The sequence below is a fragment of the Corythoichthys intestinalis genome, chromosome 11 (genome assembly GCF_030265065.1).
Source record: "Corythoichthys intestinalis isolate RoL2023-P3 chromosome 11, ASM3026506v1, whole genome shotgun sequence".
In the NCBI taxonomy this organism is placed as follows: Eukaryota; Metazoa; Chordata; class Actinopteri; order Syngnathiformes; family Syngnathidae; genus Corythoichthys; species Corythoichthys intestinalis.
In genome coordinates this window covers 52,540,724-52,562,492 of record NC_080405.1, presented here as the reverse complement: position 1 = coordinate 52,562,492, position 21,769 = coordinate 52,540,724, and the positions used below count along the sequence as shown (strand labels likewise).

Sequence of the window (21,769 nt, the reverse complement as noted above, 5' to 3'; positions counted from 1 at the left end):
GGTTTTCCCATTGGCAGTGTATCAAATACTTGTTCTCCCCACTGTATATTATCAGTTGTCGTATCGGTATCGGCCTTGAGGAGCAGGAAGTTATCGGAATCGGTTTCAAAAAAATGGATATCGTGCACCCCTAGTGAGTACACCCCTCGTATTTCTGCAGATATTTACGTATATCTTTTCATGGGACAACACTGACAAAATGACACTTTGACACATTGAAAAGCAGTGTTGTTAATTTTACTTTAAAAAAGTAATTAATTACAGTTACAAATTACTTCTCCCAAAAAGTAATTGCGTTAGTAACTCAGTTACCTGAATGTAAGAGTAATTAGTTACTTGGCAAAGTAACTAGTGATAATTTTCATGTTTTGTTTTGTTTTTTTCTCAAAAAAAAAAAAGGTCACACAATGTGAAGTTTAAAGGGTTTTTGGGACAATTGGCCCTAGCCCAATTCTTTACCCTCCACTTAACTAGACACAAGGGTATTGCGATAACTAGATAGTAACCATTGCTATGTGTGGAAGTCATTTAAAGTTGTGAATCAACCGTTAAAGTTGTTCAAATTGCTCCCGCTATTGCATTAGTTCCCTTCTGTCTACTTTCAACATGTGTAAGTTTTAAAACTGTTTCATCATTTAAAAATAGATTTAAGTCAAGATTTTGCCGATTTAGGACCATTTTAGATAAAAACAATTTTTTTTTTTAAAAAGTAGGTTCGCTAGGAAGGATCTCTACAACAGCCTTCCTGAGAGGTCTACTGCTTTAAGATGGCGGCTGTTTACTAACGCATGTAGTCCTTAAACATGTTGCCAATGCAGCCATGTCTGACATTTGCATCTAGTTCTATAATATGTGATATCTACCGTATCATATGGGCGTAGTTTGTAGGCTACAGTCAGGTATTATTGGAGCCACCTAGCATCGCGTTTGCAACGGCGTCTTCCCCACTCCTGCTCTGCTCTCTCGTCTCCGTGAGTCCGTCTCTCTGACTTTTTTTTTTTTTTATTCAACCAACTTAGTAACGCATAGTAACGCACGCCTTTCCCGCCTCAGTAACGGTAACGGCGTTGCCAAGATGAGAAAAGTAATTAATTAGATTACTCACCACTGAAAAAAATAACGCTGTTAGTAACGCCGTTATATTGTAACGCCGTTATTAACAACACTGTTGAAAAGTAGTCTGTGTGCAGTTTATATATTAGAGTTAATGTATTATCCCCCTCAAAATAATGCAAAATATAGCCATTAATATCTAAACCCCTGGCAACAAAAGTGAGTACACCCCTTAGAAACTACATCCCTAAATGTCCAAATTGAGTACTGCTTGTCATTTTTCCTCTAAAATGTCACGTGACTCATTAGTGTTACTAGGTCCAGGTGTGCATAGGGAGCAGGTGTGTTCAAATTTGTAGTGCAGCTCTCACACTCTCTCATACTAGTCACTGAAACTTCCAAAATGGCAACACGTGGCAAAGAAATCTTAAAGAGAATCTTAAAAGACTTACTGTAGCGCTATATAAAGATGGCCAAGGCTACAAGAAGATTGCCAACACCCTGAAACTGAACTGTAGCACAGTGGCTAAGATCATCCAGCGTTTTAAAAGAGTAGGGTCCACTCAGAACAGGCCTCGGGTTGGTCGTCCAAATAAGCTGAGCGTCACATTCTAATGTTTTCTTTGAAAGATCGTCGCAGGAGTGCTGTCAGTATTGCTGCAGAGATTAAAGAGGTGGGTGGGGGGGGTCAGCCTGTTAGTGCTCAGACCATATGCCGCACTCTACATTAAAGTGGTGTGCGTGGCTGTCACCCCAGGAGGAAGCCTCTTCTGAAGACTGTACACAAGAAAGCCCGCAAACAGTTCGCTGAAGACATGTCAACAAAGCACATGGATTACTGGAACCATGTCCTATGGTCTGATGAGACGAAGATTAATTTGTTTGGTTCCGATGGTCTCAAGCATGTGTGGTGGCGACCAGGTGAGGAGTACAAAGATAAGAAAGAATGTCATGGTCTGGGGCTGCATGAGTGCTGCAGGTGTTGGAGTTGCATTCCATTGACGGGAATATGAACTATAACGTACTGTGAAATACTGCAGCAGAGCATGATCCCCTCCCTCCAGAAAGTGGGTCGCAGGGCAGTGTTTCAGCATGACGACGACCCTAAACACAACTCCAAGATGACCACTGCTTTACTGAAGAGGCTGAGGGTAAAAGTGATGGACTGGCCAAGCATGTTTCCAGACTTAAACCCAATAGAACATCTTTGGGGGATGCGCAAGCGGAAGGTGGAGGTGCTGGCACCTCCTCAGTGTCGTCGTGGAGGAGAATTCCAGTGGCAACCTGTAAGGCTCTGGTCAACTACATGCCCAGGAGAGTAAAGGCAGTTATGCATAACAGTGGTGACCACACAAAATATTGACAACTTTCACTAAGGGGTGTACACTTTTGTTGCCAGTGGTTTAGATATCAATGGCTATATTTGAGTTATTTTGAGGGGAAAATAAATGAACTCTATTATAAAAGCTGCACACAGACAACTTTTTATTGTCATAGTGTCATTTTGTCAGTGTTGTCCCATGAAAGATAAATATCTGCAGAAATGTAGGGGGTGTACTCACTTTTGTGATACACTGTACATACAGAAGCACACGCTTGTATTTAGACATTGCAAAATTTGTGCATTTGGACATTAATACTTATTAGTCTTATTCATATTTATCTCAAAATGTTTGTCTTCGTCGAGTTTTAGTCAAAGTTTACCGTATTTTCCACACACTGAAAGCATCAAATTTTATCAAAAGCTTACAGTGCGCCTTAAATATAGCTTAATATTGGTTACAGTTTTACAGTAAAATTTTCATGGCAATGACATCACGAATACACGGCGAAAATGTCTTGGGAGACTAAAACATAACGAGCTGACAACACGAGAACGAGATGAAAATTCGTTGAGTTTCCATTATAAATTCAGAATTATGTGATATTTTCTTATTGTATGGGCAGTTAGCAAGCATTTAGCAGTGCTGTGTTGTGTCACTCATGAGACGTGCTGCACCTCCCCCCAAGGCAGGAGAGTTAGAACTGGCCATTCGTGTCAAACTGCTTGGTAAGTTTTGCTTTCTTATCATGGCTAGATATCAGGGTCGGCCCAGGCCATTTGGGGGGCCCTAAGCAAAATAATGCGAAGGGGCCCATATTTTTGGCCCACCATTTCGTCACAGTGTACTGTGAAACCCATACATGCAATCCAACCCATACGTCCATATTTTGTATATAAATCAGATTTTGTTGCACTGCATACTTCAAACTTCTCACCCCAAATGATTGTCAGTACTTAAAGTAGATAGCGCCAAACTTTTTTCTAAAAGAGGAAAAGAAGTTAAGGAAGAACTTTTAAATTTTTAAGCTTGTAATCAAGTATCAAAACTCACAAGATTCAAATAAAGCAAACTGTAGTAAACAAAATAGAATATAAATTAAACAATTGCCAGACTGGGCCCCCCCCCCCCCAGTTGTCAGGGGCCCTAAGCAGCTGCATAGTCTGCGTATAGGTTGGGCCGGCCCTGCTAGATATGCCATGTTGCTTTAGCCTTTAAAGGTCTGTGCTGAGTGATCATCACACACTAACTTATAGTGTTAGAATAGCGTTCGCGTTAGCATTTAGCGCGGTGTCTTCTTAAACTCTTGGAAAACATTTTACATACAGTTCATGGCGTCCCGGTGGGTTTAATTGATTGCAAATAACGTGATGTTTTCCTGCTGAGCGTATTCCCATCATGAAAATGTTGTCCTTGTAGACTACTGTTATGTACTCGTCTGTCATGTTCATTCAAAATTTGTATGGGAAAACCTTTATTTATTCATGGACGAAAACTTTTAAGTTTATAGATGAAAACATTTTGAGAATTGTCGTCTAAAACGATAAAAATTTGAGTGTTCGTTGACTAAAACTAGATGCAGACCAACACATTTTGAAATGACTAAAATACGACTAAGACTAATAAGTATTTTCATCAGAAAGATGAAGATACAAATTTAAATGGCGGTCAAAAACGGCACTGGTTGGTTAATCATGACATTCTATTTAACACAGCTCCATCTAGTGGATGCACAAGGCAACCCCAACTACTACTAGTACTGCGCCTTATAATGCGTAACGCCCTAGATAGGAAAAGTTTTAAAATGGGCCATTAATTGAAGGTGCGCCTTATAGTGCAGAAAATACGGTACTAAAATTTTTTTCGTCTGTAAAATTTTACTCCATAAATATAAAGGTTATTTCCAATAAACATTGACAGACGAGCGCATATTGTAGCGTCGGCAAGGACAATGCCTTCCTTCCTTCCTGATAATATAGACTCAGCAGGAAAACAATACATTATTTTCAATTAATTATACCCACCTGGACCCCACAGACTATACGTTAAAAAAAAAAAGTTGTCCAAGAGTCGAGGACGCTTGCCGTTAGCATTAGCCGAATGCGAATGCTATACTAACGCTACGAGTTACATTTAGTGGGTGATGATCACTCAGCACAGACCTTTAAAGGCTAAAGCAACATTGTGTGTGCAAGCCTGGAGCAACACGTCACATGAGTGACACAACCAGACACTGCTACGATGCAGGCTAACAAGACATAAAATATCACACATTGTGAACATGTGACGGAAACTATTGCGCATTTTCGTGTCATTCTTATCTCGTCAGACAAAAACTGGCATTAGTCTCGTTATGTTTTAGTCTCTCAAAACACCTTTTTAGCGCGTCGTCATGAGAAAATTGTTCATTGACGAAATATTTTTGTTATAGTCATCGTTGATGAGAAGAACACTTGTTTTAAATTTGTTGGGAAAGGTTAATTGATTTTGCACTACTCTTGATAGTAATGGTAATAGAGGATATTTTTGTGTTTTGCTGGTTAAATCATAGGCCACAATTCACAGCACTAAAGGTCTAATCCATTTGAAATGGGAAGGGTGGCAGCGAATGAACAAACGTTCCAGTTCAAATGGATTAGACATCTACTCGTGATACTCATTTCACTGCAGAAGAATGATTGGACGCCACTTGATGGGACGTCAATCGTCAATAATATTGAAAGAGGATTTTTTTAAATTATTATTTTTTTAAAAACATCATATTATTACATTATAATTATCACTTATCAATGATGTATCGATAATTGTATTTTTTTTGTATCGATATCAAGTTGAAATTTTTATCGTGACAACAGTACTACATTTTCGATACAAAATACATGTTTTTTTAAATGAATCCTTCCAATCTTGCAGGTTTTTAAAATTTCATCACTAGTTCATCACAAGTAGATGTCCAATCCATTTGCAGTGGGAGGGTTGGCAATGAATGAATAGATGACTTCCGCCGTCAATTGCAGCCAATGAGTGGAAAAAATATTTGTTCTTCCGCTGGTCAAGATACGGTCGTTCATTCGCTGCCAACCCTCCCACTTTAAATGTATTGGATGTTTTGCGCCGTCAATGGCTGCCAAAGAGTTTACAAGGAAAATGCTAAAATATCGTCCATTATCAAGAGGAGCTCAAAATTTAGCCCATGACGGCAAATTTCTGGTGGCCAGTGGTCATGCAAAAACATAACTGTATCAATTCTGTTCCAATAGAATATTTTATCTGGATACATTTCAGTATCGATCCTTTTGACAATTCTACAGCTCAACGGCCTGTAAAAAAATTCATTAGAAGCTGCACTGGATTGTAATTCGCAGGGTTTATAGAGCAGTTTATAGTCTGAAAATTATGATAGTAGTTGCTTTTCAGTTTTTATGTTTTGTATCTTTTTGCACTTTGCACCTCAAAACAGGGCACAGATGGTCCTTTGAATGGAAACAATAGGCCTGTCTTCATATAGATCTTTTTTTAAATGTTTCTTCAAAGCTGTATACACACTGATGTTATTGTTTTGGTGTTTTCTTCTGTGGGTTTAAAATGGATAGAGCAATGTACAAAACGTCTGATTAGGTAGAGCCACACAAAAACAATTACAACCTTAAAGTAACGATTTGACGCACTTATTATCATGTATGTATTGGTATGTGTAGATTGATGAAAAATGTTATGACCATGAAGGTAAAAAATACAAATTAGGGAGTGAATCCTCTCTGAATATCATGCACTTGACAGTAATGAGATGTAATATGAACAAAATAAAGTGAAACTGGGTCCCAATTCCTGTCAATGATAAATTGTCTTTACAATCTTACCTGCTGGGGCACCTCTTGCGGCCATTTGACTATCTGTGAATTACAAGTGTAAAACGTGTATGTTTAATGATTAAAAATGGCAAAAAATTGTGTCACTCGTTCATGCAGTAAAAAGAATTCTTTTAAGCTGCTATCATTTTATAGATATTTAGATATCAATTTTGAGTGATGACGTCAATTGCAGCTTTTCCGTATCAAACTCCCGCCGCTGACGGAGCGCACCAACTCTCTCAATAATAGGGGTGTTCCAACAACTAGCTCAAACGAATGGCACCACTTTGAGTCCATTTTGCAGTGAATGGGGGACCTTGAGATATTAATTTGGAGTGATAAAATGACTTGTAACCCCCAATTTACTGCTAAATTGACCGAAGGGGTGCAATTCGTTTGTTCACCCTTTGAGCTAGTTGTTGGGACAGCCCTTTTATTGAGTCATTAGACCAGGGGTGTCCAAACTTTTTGCAAAGGGGGCCAGATTTGGTGTGGTAAAAATGTGGGGGGGCCGACCTTGGCTGACCTCCTTTACGTAGAACAATATATTTAAGCAAATTTAAGCAAGCCATTCTGTCTGTCACATTGGCTTTATATATTTTTTTGGTGCTGAAATGATTAATCGATTAACTTGAGTATTCGATTAAAGAATAAAGATCCGAATTAAATTATGCTGCTTCAAGTATTCATTTCATTAAAGTGTTACACTGCCCTCTAGTCTGCCTCATTTCACATGGCTGAATCCAGCTGCTCCCTGTTAAGACCAACATAATCCAATTTTTTGTTTGAGTTAGTTTTTTAAATGCATTCATAATTTAGTTTATTGGTATATTTAGCAGTTTTTTGTTGTTTTTTTTTTGTGGGAATATGTGTCTGAACCATTTGTCAAGAGCATTGAAAAAAAAAAAAAAGTGTCAGTGTTTTATAGCATTTAAGCTAGCAGACTTTTGCTATGTAAGTTTAAGGCTCAGCTCAGGTATTTAAATTTTTCATGTTCTTTATCCAATTACTCGATTATTCGAACTAACTAGTTCATCGATTAATTGACTACTAAAATAATCGATAGCTGCAGCCCTTTTTTTTTTTTTTTTTTTTTTAATAAATAATTTCAACAATCTCACAACTAGCCTTCGTGGTGTTCTCTTTCGACTCTCGGGCTCTTGCGAAATACTGCTGCTGTAAAATTAAACTAGCTTCAAGCTGCTTCAATTTCCCGCTATGTATCTTCCCCTGTAATCTTTTCGTACATGTCAGCATGTCTTGTTTGGTAATATCGCCTCACATTGAACTCTTTAAAAACAGCGACTGTCTCTTTGCAAATGAGGCAGACACAGTTGTTGCATATTTTAGTGAAGAAATAGTCCAATTTCCACCTATCCCTGAAGCGTCGGCCGTCTCGGTCAAATTTATTTTTTGTTGTTGTTGTTGATTGTCGCCATTTTAGAAAATTGGGAGTAAAGTTGCTCAGAGTGCTGCTGCTGTTTAGTTGGTAAATGAGGAGCAGCATTGAGTGTGTAAGCTACTTCATATGCTGGTAGCAGTACTGCTGACCAATTTATCAAGTCTGTGTGCGGGCCAGACGTTAATGATTATTATGACTGAGGCCGGGGGCCGGATGAAATTTGACCACGGGCCGCATTTGGCCCCCGGGCCGGACTTTGGACATGGCTGCATTAGACGCTACGTCATCCGCGACGGGTGGGCTGCGATTGACGTCATCACTTGAAATGATCTCAATGTCTATAAAACGATAGGAGATAAGTTTTGAATATTTAATACATTTTAGAATTCTTTATGCCAAGTTTTTTATTCACAAAATTTCGCAAATATACCTATATTTCCAATCAGAAATAGATTACACACTGAAATCTACTAAGACTAGACTAATTAGCGTTAAATAAAAAACTGAAGCCTCTGGTTAAAATTTCTATATTTTTACATGTTAGAAATCTATATGTGTATTTTTTTTTTTATTACTGTCTTATTTTGCAAGGATAATGTAACTGTTGATTGCATCAATGTTTTTGTCAACTGTTTTGTGAAACATATTTTGTATGTATGTAAGTTCGAAATAAGAACAAAAAATATATGCAAAGCGATAGCAGCACAAACGAATTTTTCCACAGCATAAATGAGCACACACGTAGCATAAACGAATAAAACCATTTTGGGTCCATTTTGCAATAAATGGGGGGCTGCATGACGTCATCAAGCGAAATTAATTTCTCAAAAATGATAGCAGCACAAATGAAACATTACAGCACAAACGTATCAGAAACGATTGATGTTTTTATATAAGTTTGCGTCTGATGGGTGGCCAACTTCACAGATATAATTATGCGATGTTCCTCTAAAAAACGTTTGACGCTCATTCTCCATAATTCTAAGAGTTCTCAGCATGTTTTAATTAACTATACATATAAATTGTATTTCGAAACCTCTTAATGTGCTTTACAGGTTCTGTAATAGTTAAACATGTTTAGTCAAATGATTATACAGTAGGTGACCTTTGGGTTCATTCGCAGGGTGAGATCACACCTCACTGTGCAAACATCAGGGGTAGGTACTAGGGGTGTGACAATATATCGTAATGGTGTTGTTGTGTTGTACTTTGTATTCCAAAAGGTTATTGATGCTCTCACCAAGAATGAATGGACTATCGTTTTACAATGTCACGGTTTCATAAAGGAATCCCTCCCAAATTTCCCACAAAATTATTGCCTATGTTAGGTCACTGGCTGCTATTGACGGCGCTAGACATCCAATTCATTTTGAGTGGATTGGATGTCTAGCGCCATCAATGGCACTGAAACCAAGGCATTTCACAGCTATACTTTTGTGGGTATTTACAGGTGCACTTTCTGTTGATTTTCTGGCATTTACAGGTCATTTTCTATTCATTTGCGGGACATTTTTGAGTCACTTCTTTTTCAGTAACCCAAAACCAACAGGAAGTGACCTGTAAAAGCCGCAAAATCAAAAAGAAAGTGACCCGTAAATACCCCAAAAGGACAAGGAAGTGACTTAAGTTTTATCCGGGAAAAAATATTTTGTCGAAAATTTGTCCTGGAGAAAATCTGAATTTTGAACTACTCTTGATAGTAATGGAGGATATTTTTGCGTTTACCTTGTTAAGCCATTGCTGCCATTGACAGCGATCAACATCCAATCTATTTTGACCAATCAAAACGTCTATTGCAGTCAGTGGCACTAAAATATGAGCATTCACAGCCAGGCTTTGACCCAAAGTCAACAGGGAATGGCCTGGAATTGAAGCTAAATTAGCAGGAAGTGACCTAGACATGACTCAAAATCATTAAGAAATGACCTGCAGTATATATTAAATTAGTTTCAATCAGTGTTGTTTTCATCAACGATGACTATAACGAAAATATTTCGTTAATGAACAATTTTTTCATGACAATGACGAGACGATAACGAGCTAAAAACGTGTCTTGGGAGACCAAACTTAACGACACAAAACAGTTTTCGTCTGATGAGAACGAGACGAAAATCCGCCATAGTTTCCGTCACGTTCACAATGTGTGACATTTTATGCGTAGTAAGCCTGCCTGGTTGTGTCACTCATGTGACATGCTGCGCCCTCAACTCACCCAATAGTTAAGTGTCCTCTCCAGTCTCCCCATTGCTTGTTTTGAGACACACACAGTAAGATTTATCATCTTATCTCAGCAAGAGAGAATATGCAATGTTGCTTTAGCCTTTAAAGGTCTGTGCTTAGTGCTAAATGGATTTCGTAGCGTTAGCATAGCATTCACGTTCGTGTTAGCAACAGGTTATTGCTAACGGTGAGCATTCTCCTAAACTCTCAGACAACTTTTTTGCATACAATTAGTGGCATCCAGTTGGGGATAACTAATTGAAAATAAAGTAGCCTACTGTTTTCCTGCTGATGTGTATTATCACAAGTCAGATGCTCGTCTGTCAATGATCAGTGGAAACCTTTTCTTATTTATTTTTGGAGTGAAACTTTCAAATTTTCCAGACGAAAATATTGGGTAAACGTCGACTAAAACTAGACAGAATTAGTTTTTCGTCAACAAAAACTAGATGAAGACAAACACATTTTGAAATGACGAAAATATGACTAAGACTAATTAAGTATTATCGTCTTAGACGAAAATGAAAAGGGCTGCCAAAAACAACACTGGTTTCTATCAACTTATTGGCAGAAATTGACAGCGGAACGTACATTTATTATCATCCCTCCCATTTCAAACAGATTGGACATCTACTAAAGTCACCCATTTGAAATCACAGCAGACGGATAATTGGACGCCACATGACTGGGCGTCGGTTATCGTCAATGGCACTGAAATACTCATTTAGAAAAATAAAAATCCAGCCCTAATCACCATAACGATGTACTGTATTGTCACACTCCTTAGCAAACATCCTGTTCAAATAAAGCAGGTCCAGTGTGAAGATAAGCCTTTAAAAGGGAGACATTTCTTTTTATTGGTACACAATGGTGAATTGGTACAAAGCCTTGAGTCGTTGTAAACAGCCGCTATCAAGAGCACTCTATGTTTTGGCAGGAAAGCTAGTTGCTTATTTTTTGTATCATTTATACGTCTTCATGTGCCACAAGCCGTCGTTCAGATAGTGAATGTTCTCGATGCCGATACCCTTGTTGACTTTTTCTCTGCGTGCAAAAAAAAAAAGGACATGATAATCAGTTTAGTGATTCGATACACAACTTTGAATGGTGTGCTTGAATACTTACATGCTCTCTGCTGACATCTTCATGACGCCAACGGACAGTGCGTGTTGTTTGCCTTCTGCCATAATGGCCTACGATTTCTTGTTAAAGACAAATGTTGCTAGGCTCAGTAGAATTAGCTAACCATAGCGCCACTATGTTCATAGGTAGCATAGGTGTAATAATGTATTTCTCGTTGTTGTTTGTTCTTCTCCTGGCTGCTTAAAAAATGCTGAAAAATGTCACTTAAATACACACTCCACGGAAGGGAAATGATATTTTTGCTAACATGCAAATCGATAACATACCTGCTTTTATTGCTTGCGTTACCTTAGTACCTAAAAAGATAAAATGCTTGTACTTTTACAACAGGGTTTCTACAGGTGTCGCAAAACCCATTTACCATAATTTTCGGACTATAAAGCGCACCTGACTATAAGCCACCACCCACCAAATTTGACACAAAAACGGCATTTGTCCACTGTAACACTTTATTTGACAGCAGCATCATAAGACTTGTCATAAGATTAAATGAACCACCATGATCAAGCAGCTTCATTTGGCCATCACTGCTCCCTTGGGGGAGGCAGTCACCCTCTGCTGCCACCTGCTGTCGACACTGTTGTTGTCTAACATGCCTCCTAGCATGCATTGCAGCGCTACGGATATAAATAACAATCAAAATTCATGTTCTGTGTTCCAAGGGTTGGGCAAAATAACTCAAACACCTTTAACTCATTTGCTCCCAAAAACGTATAAATACGTTATATTTTTAATTGCTTCAGTGTCCCCAAAACATATTTATACGTCTTTTGCGGGTTTTTTTTTTTTTTCACCACTGGCATCTACAGCTTCCCATTTATCTTAGATAGAATGCACAAAGCTCAAAACCCATTTTAAAGCAATAAAACTGGCCACTGGAGGGCAGTAGTGCATTTGGTAAGACCCTCCAACCCAATTCAACCAGTACAGCGTAGTTGTGACCGTGCTGCTCGACTAGCAGAGCCCGCTCCGCAGGCTTGCCGCTCGCATCCCCCGCACCCTCCAGTGTCCCGCACGGAAACGCACACGGCCAAACCAGTTACCCCCCAGGAACACAAGTTCCCCAGGTGAACGAGGCGGTGGTCACCATAAACGAAAGACCAAAAAAAATTCCAGCTTTACGAGACAGGCGGCAACGAGGGAAAAGTTTAAGTTAGGTATGTGTGAATAAATTGTTACTTTGCTATCAAAAGCTCTATTTGTCTGGTTGTTCATGTTATTTTGTAAAAGGAAAAAATTATTCTGATGTTTGGGATGTAACTAAAGCAAAAATAGCTGTGTTAAAGTCAAAGTTATGTTTGAAATGTATGTGTTTACAAAAAGCTCATTTTCTCCGTTTTTTCATCAGAAATTGGAAAATTGCTCAAACTAAGCTATTTTCTAATGCTGATTTGTAAAGAATGGAAAAAGATATGAACTTGCTTTTTTTCTGCTGAAAGAACAGAGTCTAATCTTTCTTTTGGTGGGTTCCATGTTTATATAGCAATAGAACAGAATTTTCTGTGGGCCTTGCAAAATCAGTCAAAATCCAGTAAATCGGCCGGGAGCAAAGGGCCTTGCTCCGGTGAAAATGGCTGGAAGTGAATAAGTTAAAAATCTACTAGAAAAATACAAAAAAAAACAAATGTAATGTGGTGTAGGTCCGCCTTTTATGGCAATTACAGACTCAATTCTCTGAGGTATTGATTCATATAACTTGTGAATTGTTGCCAAAGAAATTTGACACCATTCTTCAGTTATAATACGCGACTACGATATGGAGAGTTAACTCCAGTGTGTTTAGTGTGTCTAGCGGTGGTAAAACTTGTTTTTTTTCCCTCTCTGGCAACTGTCTGTTTTGAGAAAGAGTGTAAACATGATACTAATAATTCAATTATTTTTATTCAGATGAAAATAATGTTGAGCTGTGGGTTTAGGCTCACCTAAGGGACTGCATTTATTTTAATTTTATTTAAAATATTTCAGTTATTTTTTTGCTCTTGTTTTGTTTGTTGTTTACTCTCCCCGCTGTGTTGTTTTTTAACCTATCCTGCACCTTTTGTTATTGCCCACTGTGGATACAGACACCTTTTTAGTGCATGTTGTGTGTGAGGAACCATCAACAGAGTCGAAGGAGCTTTCATGCTCTCTGCTACCTGGACCAGCACCACTACTGAGGAGTGAACGGTCAGCAGAGGGCGTGACTCGCCTGTCAAATCTGACAGGTGAGTCACGCCTTCTTTCATCAGCAGATTAAGATGTGTCACACCAGCACCAGTGACAACCTGATGAAGAAGGAAGTACACGCCCAAACATGTCAGGTGAATAAAACAACTTAAAACGTTTGTCTGTGATGAAAGAATAATTCAACTAGTGTTCATACCAGTTTCCACATATGATTTGATTTTTTTTTTTTTTTTTTACAAATAATTTTTTTAAAAAGTGTGGTGTTGCTCATGTATTCATGCATAAAGCAAGAATAAATAAGGATACAACTACTGTGTCCAATTCAGCCGGGTAGAGTTTAGCGCCTGGTGACGTCAGTCCGGGACACATGATGTTGGCGCCACTTAGGACAAATTTGATGGCCCCTTTGTCTACTTGCTGGTGAGGAAGAATAAATGGATCTGTAAGGAGACAAGGAAGCTCTGTGTTACCGGATAATAATTCATAAATCAGATACAACTGTGTGATATGGACGTCAAATAAAATCTAATTGTTTTCCCACTTCCTCTTCTTGTGAATGAATTGAATTGATAGTCACTAGGGGTGTAACAATTAGGGGTGCAACGGTTCAGTTAGCCCACGGTTCGGTTTGAACCTCGGTTTTGGGATCACGGTTTCGGTTTGGTTTCGGTTTGTGTTTTGCCTTTTTTTTTTTTTTTTTAAACTGCCTTTATTTTGCTTTTTTAAAAATGAAATAAACACTTAAAATGTAAACATTTTCGACTGTTAAAATGCCTCTTAGCTCTTTGGCAAGTGTAGTGACTGACTACTGAAATGCACACACAGTAGTAAAAAAAAGTTACTTGGCAAAGTAACTGGTGATACCTTTCCTGTTTTTTTTTCCATAAAAAAACAAACAAACAAACAAACAAACCCAAAAACATAGTAACCTTTGCTATGTTTGGAGGTCATTTAATGTTGTGAATCAACCGTTAAAGTTGATAAAATTACTCCTGTTTTTGCCTTAGTTCCCTTCCGTCTACTTCGGACATGTGAAAATTTTAAAACTGTTTCATCCTCTAAAGATAGACTCAAGATTTTACCGATTTAGGAGTATTTTGGATAAAAAGTTGCTTAGGTTCGCTCGTAAGGTTTACTACAACAGAGCCTTTCTGAGAAGTTTACTGCTCTAAAATGGCAGCTGTTTACTTTCGCATGTAGTTCATATGCATGAGTTATCTAGGCGTAGATTGTATGCTGTCTGTTAAGTCAGGAAATATTGGAGCCACCTAGCCTAGCATCGCGTTTGCTACAGCGTCTCAACAAACACTCTTCCCTTTCCGTGTCTGACTTTTCTCGCGTCATTCATCCAACGTATTAAAAACATTGTCTTGTTGCAGAAACGGTGACCAAATCCAAACGGTGAAAAAAAAACGTAATGCACGAAAAACGTGCAGATTTTGAACGTAACGTACGGCGTAGACATTTAAAAATGAGTGCTCACTTGTACAAATTACGACGAGACCAGACAACTTGACAGGTATGAATTATGGTGGACCGTCACAGTTAGGTAGTAGCACTCTGTAGCACGGGAAGTCCAACTATCAGTCGTTAAGGCGAAACTATGTGCTTTAGCGAAATCATCTTCGATGGCTTTGCGTGCCATTTCATAAATGTCGGGGATTGTGTTGTTGGCGAAATATGTCCGCGAGAGAACAATATAACGCGGGTCAAGCGTTGCAATTAAATTAACGAAGCCTGCATTTTCAACCACGGAATATGGTTGCATCTCTTTTGCAATGCACATACCCACTGCGTGGGTTATTTTCTTGTTTTTCTGACCTGATATTGTAAGGCTTTTGGAACACCTCTTCTATAGACCCGTGTGTTTTCACTGGTGTCATCTTCGGGGTTGTCCTGCTCTGAGAAAGCGATGTCTGTGGGTGATCCCGGCTGAGGGTCCGAGTCATGTTAGAAGTGTTGCCGTTAGCATAGGGAACAAGCGCTGAGCAATGCTTGCAAATTGTTTTATTTTTTTTTCAATATTTTCTCTCCGTCTGCATTGTAGTCCACGGGGAAACCGAAATGTTGCCACACCGCAGATATGAAAGAAGCCGGTGCTCCCTCAAAATTCGGTCTGTCGACTCCTCCGCTCGCCATAATTTTTTGTTTTCTTTCTTGTTTCACTTTCACCTCGCTCGTAAGCGAGAGAGGGCGTTACTCGGCTCCTATTACACAGGTGCTTGACAGCGATTGGACATTAACTCGCGGGGCGGGAATTTCTCCACAGCTGCGCTTCACGTCACACACAGGCACACAGAGTTGGACCAATTCATTCCACAAGCGTTCGGAATAAATTACTGTAATTGCAAAACCAAAAAGGCGCGGTTCATAAAGGTGTATTGAACCGTACAGGGCGAACCGTACGGTTCGGTTTTGAACCACAAACCGTTGCACTGCTAGTAACAATATATCAATATGGTGATATATTGCGATACTTTGCCTCCTAATCGGTTATCAATACACTCACGCCAAGAATCGATATTCCGTTTTAAAATAAACCAACAGGCTTGTAGCTAAATTTTCCACTATACCAATGGCAATCAAACAGGGTCAACTCTAATGCTGCGTTCAGACTGGCCACGTATTGTCACGCGACATTGCGTCGCTCACCGTTTTGTGTCCGCACCGGCCTTCACATCGCCATTGGTTGAAGTCCGCGTGACCAAACAACTTCCGGTTCACAAAACGTCAACACCTCTGTGAAGTTGGTCCCCAATCAGATGCGAATTTAGATAATAAGCAATTGTTTGTGCTCCAAAAACTTTTGTTTTTGCGGCTATCACTTTAGATATTTACCATTCTTTTATAGGTTGATCTGAGGTCAACCAGTCCCCCATTTTAATTAAAAATGGCTAAAAGTTGTGTCAGCCGTTTGTGCTGTAAAAAATTCATTTTTGAGATATTGAGATATCAATTTGAAGTGATAACATCATGCTTGAGATATTAATTTTGAACGATGACAAGATTCGCAGTCTCCTATTTACTGCAAAATAGACCTGAAGTGGTGCCACTGGTGTGTGCTATGTTTGCGCTACTTGTTATTGAGAGAGTTGGTACACTCCGTCAGTCACAATAGTGGGGCTTTGACGTCATCACTCGAAATTAGTATTTCAATTGCGACAAAAAAATAGTAGCACAAAAATTTTTTTACAGCACAAACCTAGCACAAACAAATGGCACCATTGTGGCTTTGTTCCACCGCAGATGGGGGGCTGCGTGACGTCATCACTCGAAATTAATATCTCAAAAACGATAGCAACTGAAACAGAACCGGCATGGCTAATCGGGAGGACCTGGACAAACTGGTCTGGGTTTTACGCATTTTAATACAACAGTATTATAATTGTTTTTATCTGGTATTTATTCATGAAAGCGAGTATTACTTACATGCTGTTACCGCTGCCCTGTAGGCAGTCTTTGTTTTTTGTTTTTTTAAATTATATTGTACACTGCTGGCCAAAAGTATTGGCACCCCTGTAACTCTGTCAGATAGTGCTCAATTTCTCCCAGATAATGATTGCAATTACAAATGCTTCGGTATTAATATCTCCATTTATTTTGCTTGCAATAAAAAAACACAAATGTGAATGAAAAAAAATTAAATCATTATCATTTTACACAAAACTCCAAAAATGGGCCAGACAAAAGTATTGGCACCCTCATACTTGGTAGCACAACCTTGAGACAAAATAACTGCGGACAACCACTTCCGGAATCCATCATGGAGTTTCTTACAATGCTGTGCTGGAATTTTAGCCCATTCTTCTTTGGCCAACTGCTCCAGGTCTCTGAGATTTGAAAGGTGCCTTCTCCTAACTGCCATATTCAGATCTCTCCACAGGTGTTATATGGGATTCAGGTCTGGACTCATTGCTGGCCACTTTAGAAGTCTCCAGTGCCTTCTCTCAAACCATTTTCTAGTGCTTTTTGGAGGGTGCTTTGGGTCATTGTCCTGCTGGAAGACCCATGACCTCTGAGGGAGACCCAGCTTTTTCACACTGGGCCATACATTATGCTGCAAAATTTTTTGGTAGCCTTCAGACTTCATAATGCCATGCACACAGTCAAGTAGTCCAGTGCAAGAAGAAGCTAAGCAACCCCAAAACATCAGGGAACCCAGACAGTTCTTTGGTCTTCTTTCTTTTCTCCATGCTCAAAACACAAGGACACAGGAGAGAGGTTGAGTCAACTTTAATCCATTTTAACTGGCTGCACGTGTGATTTGCCACAGGTAAGTAACAGGTGCTGTTAATTACACAAATTGGAGAAGCATCACATGATTTTTCAAAGTGTGCCAATACTTTTGTCCGGCCCATTTTTGGAGTTTTGTGCAAAATGAGCATGACTTCATTTTTTTTCAACATTCTCTTTTGGGTTTTTTCATTAGAAGCAAAATAAATAAAGAATTTAACACGAAAGCATTTGTAATTGCAATCATTTTCTGGGAGAAATTGAGCATTATCTGACAGAATTGCAGGGGTGCCAATACTTTTGGCCAGCAGTATGTACAGTGCTGCTCGAAAGTTTGTGAACCCCACAGCGATGGTCAGATTTTTTGTAAAAAATAAAATAAAATAACCTTATTAAATGTTAAGTTATACCCAAATCCACAATACTGACATTCCAAATAATGGACTGAAACAAAAGAAATAGTTATATTGTCATTCTTTATTTAACAAAAGTGGTTGATTTAAGAAAAACTCAGATATCATGTGTGCAAAAGTATGTGAACCCCTTCAGTTAATAGGATATTGCGCCTCCTTTTGCAGAGATTACCTCAACCAAACGGTTTCTGTAGTGACTAATCAGCCTCTCACATCTACTTTGGGGGATTTTTGCCCATTCTTCCTTGCAGAACGCAGTCAGTTGAGAGAGGTTTGATGGGCGTCTGGCATGAACTGCTCGCTTCAGGTCCCGCCACAGCATTTCAATGGGATTTAGGTCAGGACTTTGACTGGGCCAGTCCAGAACACGAATCTTCTTCTTTTTCAGCCATTCCTTGGTTGTATTGCTGGAATGCTTTGGATCATTATCATGTTGCATGATCCACCTTCTGCCAAGCTTTAACTTCAAAACAGATGGCGTCAGGTTATGTTCTAGGATTTGACAATATTCCTCAGAATTCATGATTCCCTGGACTATGTGGAGTTGTCCAGGTCCTGAGGATGAAAAGCAAGCCCAGATCTTGACATTCCCACCTCCATGCTTCACTGTTGGGAGAAGGTTCTTTTGGTGGTATGCAGTGTTGACTTTTCGCCAGACATGGCGGTTTTGGTTGTGACCAAACAGTTCAATTTTGCACCTACATCAGTTGATGAAAACTCTTTTTAATTTAGTCTCGACAACACAACTGTTAAAAAAACAAAAAAAAACTACTGAATTGATTGATTAGGAAATCAGGTTGAAATAATAGAAAATTCCAAAATGTTGAGGGGGTTCACAAACTTTTGAGCAGCACTGTATATTATATATATATATATACACTCACCGGCCACTTTATTAGGTTCACCTGTCCAACTGCTCGTTAACACTTAATTTCTAATCAGCCAATCACATGGTGGCAACTTGGTGCATTTAGGCATGTAGACATGGTTTAAGACAATCTCCTGCAGTTCAAACCGAGCATCAGTATGGAGAAGAAAGGTGATTTGAGTGACTTTGAACGTGGCATGGTTGTTGGTTGCCTGGTAAACCAGACTCACCGCTGTTCCAGCGATTGAGTCTGGCCACCATTCAGCGGATACAATTTCCAGGGCGGAGCAAACCACAGCAAACAGACAGCGGAGTGGACCAATCAGCGACGGGCAGACGTGACGTTAGTCAAACGACGAGGGCAGGACGAGGGACTTGCGCGCGAAAGGAAACATACGAGGAGAGCGGAGTTTATTCGACATGGCTAGCGCGAGACAGACTGTTGTCAATGACTTGTGTCGATGTGTTTTTGGTAATTTAAAACTGATTTTACCGTGGATTGGAACATATTCTCGGCTCTCCTGTTCACCGTCTGTGTTGTTGTGAAGACAACTTCCGACGCACAAGAGTGACGTTGCTCGTTAAGAACACGTCGCGCAAATTATCTAACTAATCTGATTTGTCTATTGATTTTGTACCTGCTCGAGAGGCCGTTAATGGGGTGGTTCCCAGACTTTTCTCTCAGTGTTTGAAAAATACAGGGAGAACAGTCTGGCCGTGCCAGGCAAGGTTGTTGGTGCCAGAAGGGCTGGTCTGAGTATTTCAGAAACTGCTGATCTACTGGGATTTTCACACACAACCATCTCTAGGGTTTACAGAGAATGGTCCGAAAAAGAAAAAATATCCAGTGAGCGGCAGTTCTGTGGGCGAAAATGCCTTGTTGATGCCAGAGGTCAGAGGAGAATGGCCAGACTGGTTCGAGCTGATAGAAAGGCAACAGTGACTCAAATAGCCACCCGTTACAACCAAGGTAGGCAGAAGAGCATCTCTGAACGCACAGTAAATCGAACTTTGAGGCAGATGGACTACAGCAGCAGAAGACAACGCCGGGTGCCACTCCTTTCAGCTAAGAACAGGAAACTGAGGCTACAATTAGCACAAGCTCATCGAAATTGGACAACAGAAGATTGGAAAAACGTTGCCTGGTCTGATAAGTCTCGATTTCTGCTGCGACATTCGGATGGTAGGGTCAGAATTTGGCGTCAACAACATGAAAGCATGGATCCATCCTGCTTTGTATCAACGGTTCAGGCTGGTGGTGGTGGTGTAATGGTGTGGGGAATATTTTCTTGGCACTCTTTGGGCCCCTTGGTACCAATTGAGCATTGTTTGAACGCCACAGCCTACCTGAGTATTGTTGCTGACCATGTCCATCCCTTTATGACCACAATGTACCCAACTTCTGATGGCTACTTTCAGCAGGATAATGCGCCATGTCATAAAGCTGGAATCATCTCAGACTGGTTTCTTGAACATGACAATGAGTTCACTGTACTCAAATGGCCTCCAAAGTCACCAGATCTCAATCCAATAGAGCATCTTTGGGATGTGGTGGAACGGGAGATTCGCATGATGGATGTGCAGCCGAGAAATCTGCACCAACTGTGTGATGCCATCATGTCAATATGGACCAAACTCTCTGAGGAATGCTTCCAGCACTTTGTTGAATCTATGCCACGAAGAATTGAGGCAGTTCTGAAGGCAAAAGGGGGTCCAACCCGTTACTAGCATGGTGTACCTAATAAAGTGGCCGGTGAGTGTATATATATATACACTTATATGCGAAATGACAGACTCTGCGGCGTTAGCACACATTTCGAAAACTAGATGGGAAATGACAGACTCAGCGGCGTAAGTAAACAGCCGCCATCTTAAAGCAGTAGACTTCTCTAGAAGGCTGTTGTATGGAACCTTCCGAAGGAACCTTCTTAACTTTTTATCGAAAATACTCCTAAATCGGCAAAATCTTGACTTAAATACATCTTTAAATGATGAAACAGTTTTAAAACTTTCACATGTCAAAAGACAAAAGGGAAATTATGGGATAATGAGAGCAATTTTAACAACTGAGAGGATTTTTGTACAGTTTTTGTAACAAATGTACGAAACATTAAAAGACGATATTAGCTGGGGGGGTGCATCAATAATTGATTTATAATCGAATCGTGGCCTCTGAACCGTAATCGAATCATTTGGTGCCCCAAGATTCCCACCTCTCGTACCCACCCAGCCATACTAAGTGTCAAAATCTTACATTTATGCAACAGTCTGAGGGTAGGGTAGAAGGGTCCTTCTCGTTGTCTGAAGAACAGCAACTCTCCGTTCACGGTCAAGATTTCAATGTGTTCGTGGCTGAAAGGGCAGCAAAGACGGTTGAGATGAGTGAGATTCGTAATACATTGAATCAAATAGCTAAAAATTGGGAGAAAACGCACCATCGCACTATTTTGACAGGGTCCTTCTTTGGCATGATGTGATTGAGCCATGACTCCATGTCAGGAAACTGATCCAGCAGCTGGCTCTTGATCCCTTTTATCACTGATGTTTTCAATTGTATACAATTTGAGACATTTTCCTTCTCGTCAAATCTACAAGAAGGGATCACAGGAGTTTTTACTACTAAACATCGACGCAACAATTTGTGGACAGCAAAATACTGAATCGTTGAGCTTTCCAGAAGTTTATAGCATCGTTAAAACATAAACTTTATAAATGAATGGAAGGATTGTGTAAATATTCAACAAGAGAACACCTGCACAAGCCATTGCTACGTCTATTAGCATTAGCTCCGGGATGAAAATAATGACCACTTACTTTTTAAACATTGTGGTTGGTCGTTGTTTCTCGCTTTCCCAGAGTGGTTTAATGCCTTATTTTACATTCAATGCGACAGGTTCGGTATTTTAATGCAAAGTGGAAACAATATGGTGCAAGTTTACTGCACTTCCACGCTTATTTTTGATACGACCAGCCGTAAAGCTGTGCGGCGTCAACGATTTACGTTATTTTTACGACAGTTTTGCAAGGTTCAACGTGTGTCAAAAAACTGACCAAAGACTAATCATGACAATTATTACAAGTTACTCACTATTATGCTA

The 21,769-nt window shown here is 39.7% G+C and overlaps 1 protein-coding gene across 1 annotated transcript; it reads right to left on the bottom strand.

The window, feature by feature from the left end:
• Positions 1-10,632: 10,632 nt before the first annotated feature.
• On the bottom strand, positions 10,633-21,671 carry mcts1 (MCTS1 re-initiation and release factor). The gene is made up of 6 exons (XM_057850430.1): positions 21,486-21,671; positions 21,107-21,259; positions 20,926-21,023; positions 13,464-13,597; positions 10,974-11,041; positions 10,633-10,892 (listed from the first exon to the last, which is right to left on the bottom strand). The coding sequence occupies exons 1-6, from the start codon at positions 21,494-21,496 to the stop codon at positions 10,811-10,813; spliced, it is 546 nt and encodes a 181-aa protein (XP_057706413.1). The 5' UTR covers positions 21,497-21,671; the 3' UTR covers positions 10,633-10,810.
• Between the last annotated feature and the right edge of the window lie 98 nt (positions 21,672-21,769).

Excerpts from the sequence above, each read along its gene's own strand:
- mcts1 (XM_057850430.1), bottom strand. Across the intron at positions 13,598-20,925 it reads CCTCAGACTGTTGCATAAAT|ATCCATTTATTCTTCCTCAC; the intron begins GTAAGATTTTGA and ends GTCTCCTTACAG. Across the intron at positions 11,042-13,463 it reads CTGAATTGGACACAGTAGTT|GCCATTATGGCAGAAGGCAA; the intron begins GTATCCTTATTT and ends AAGAAATCGTAG.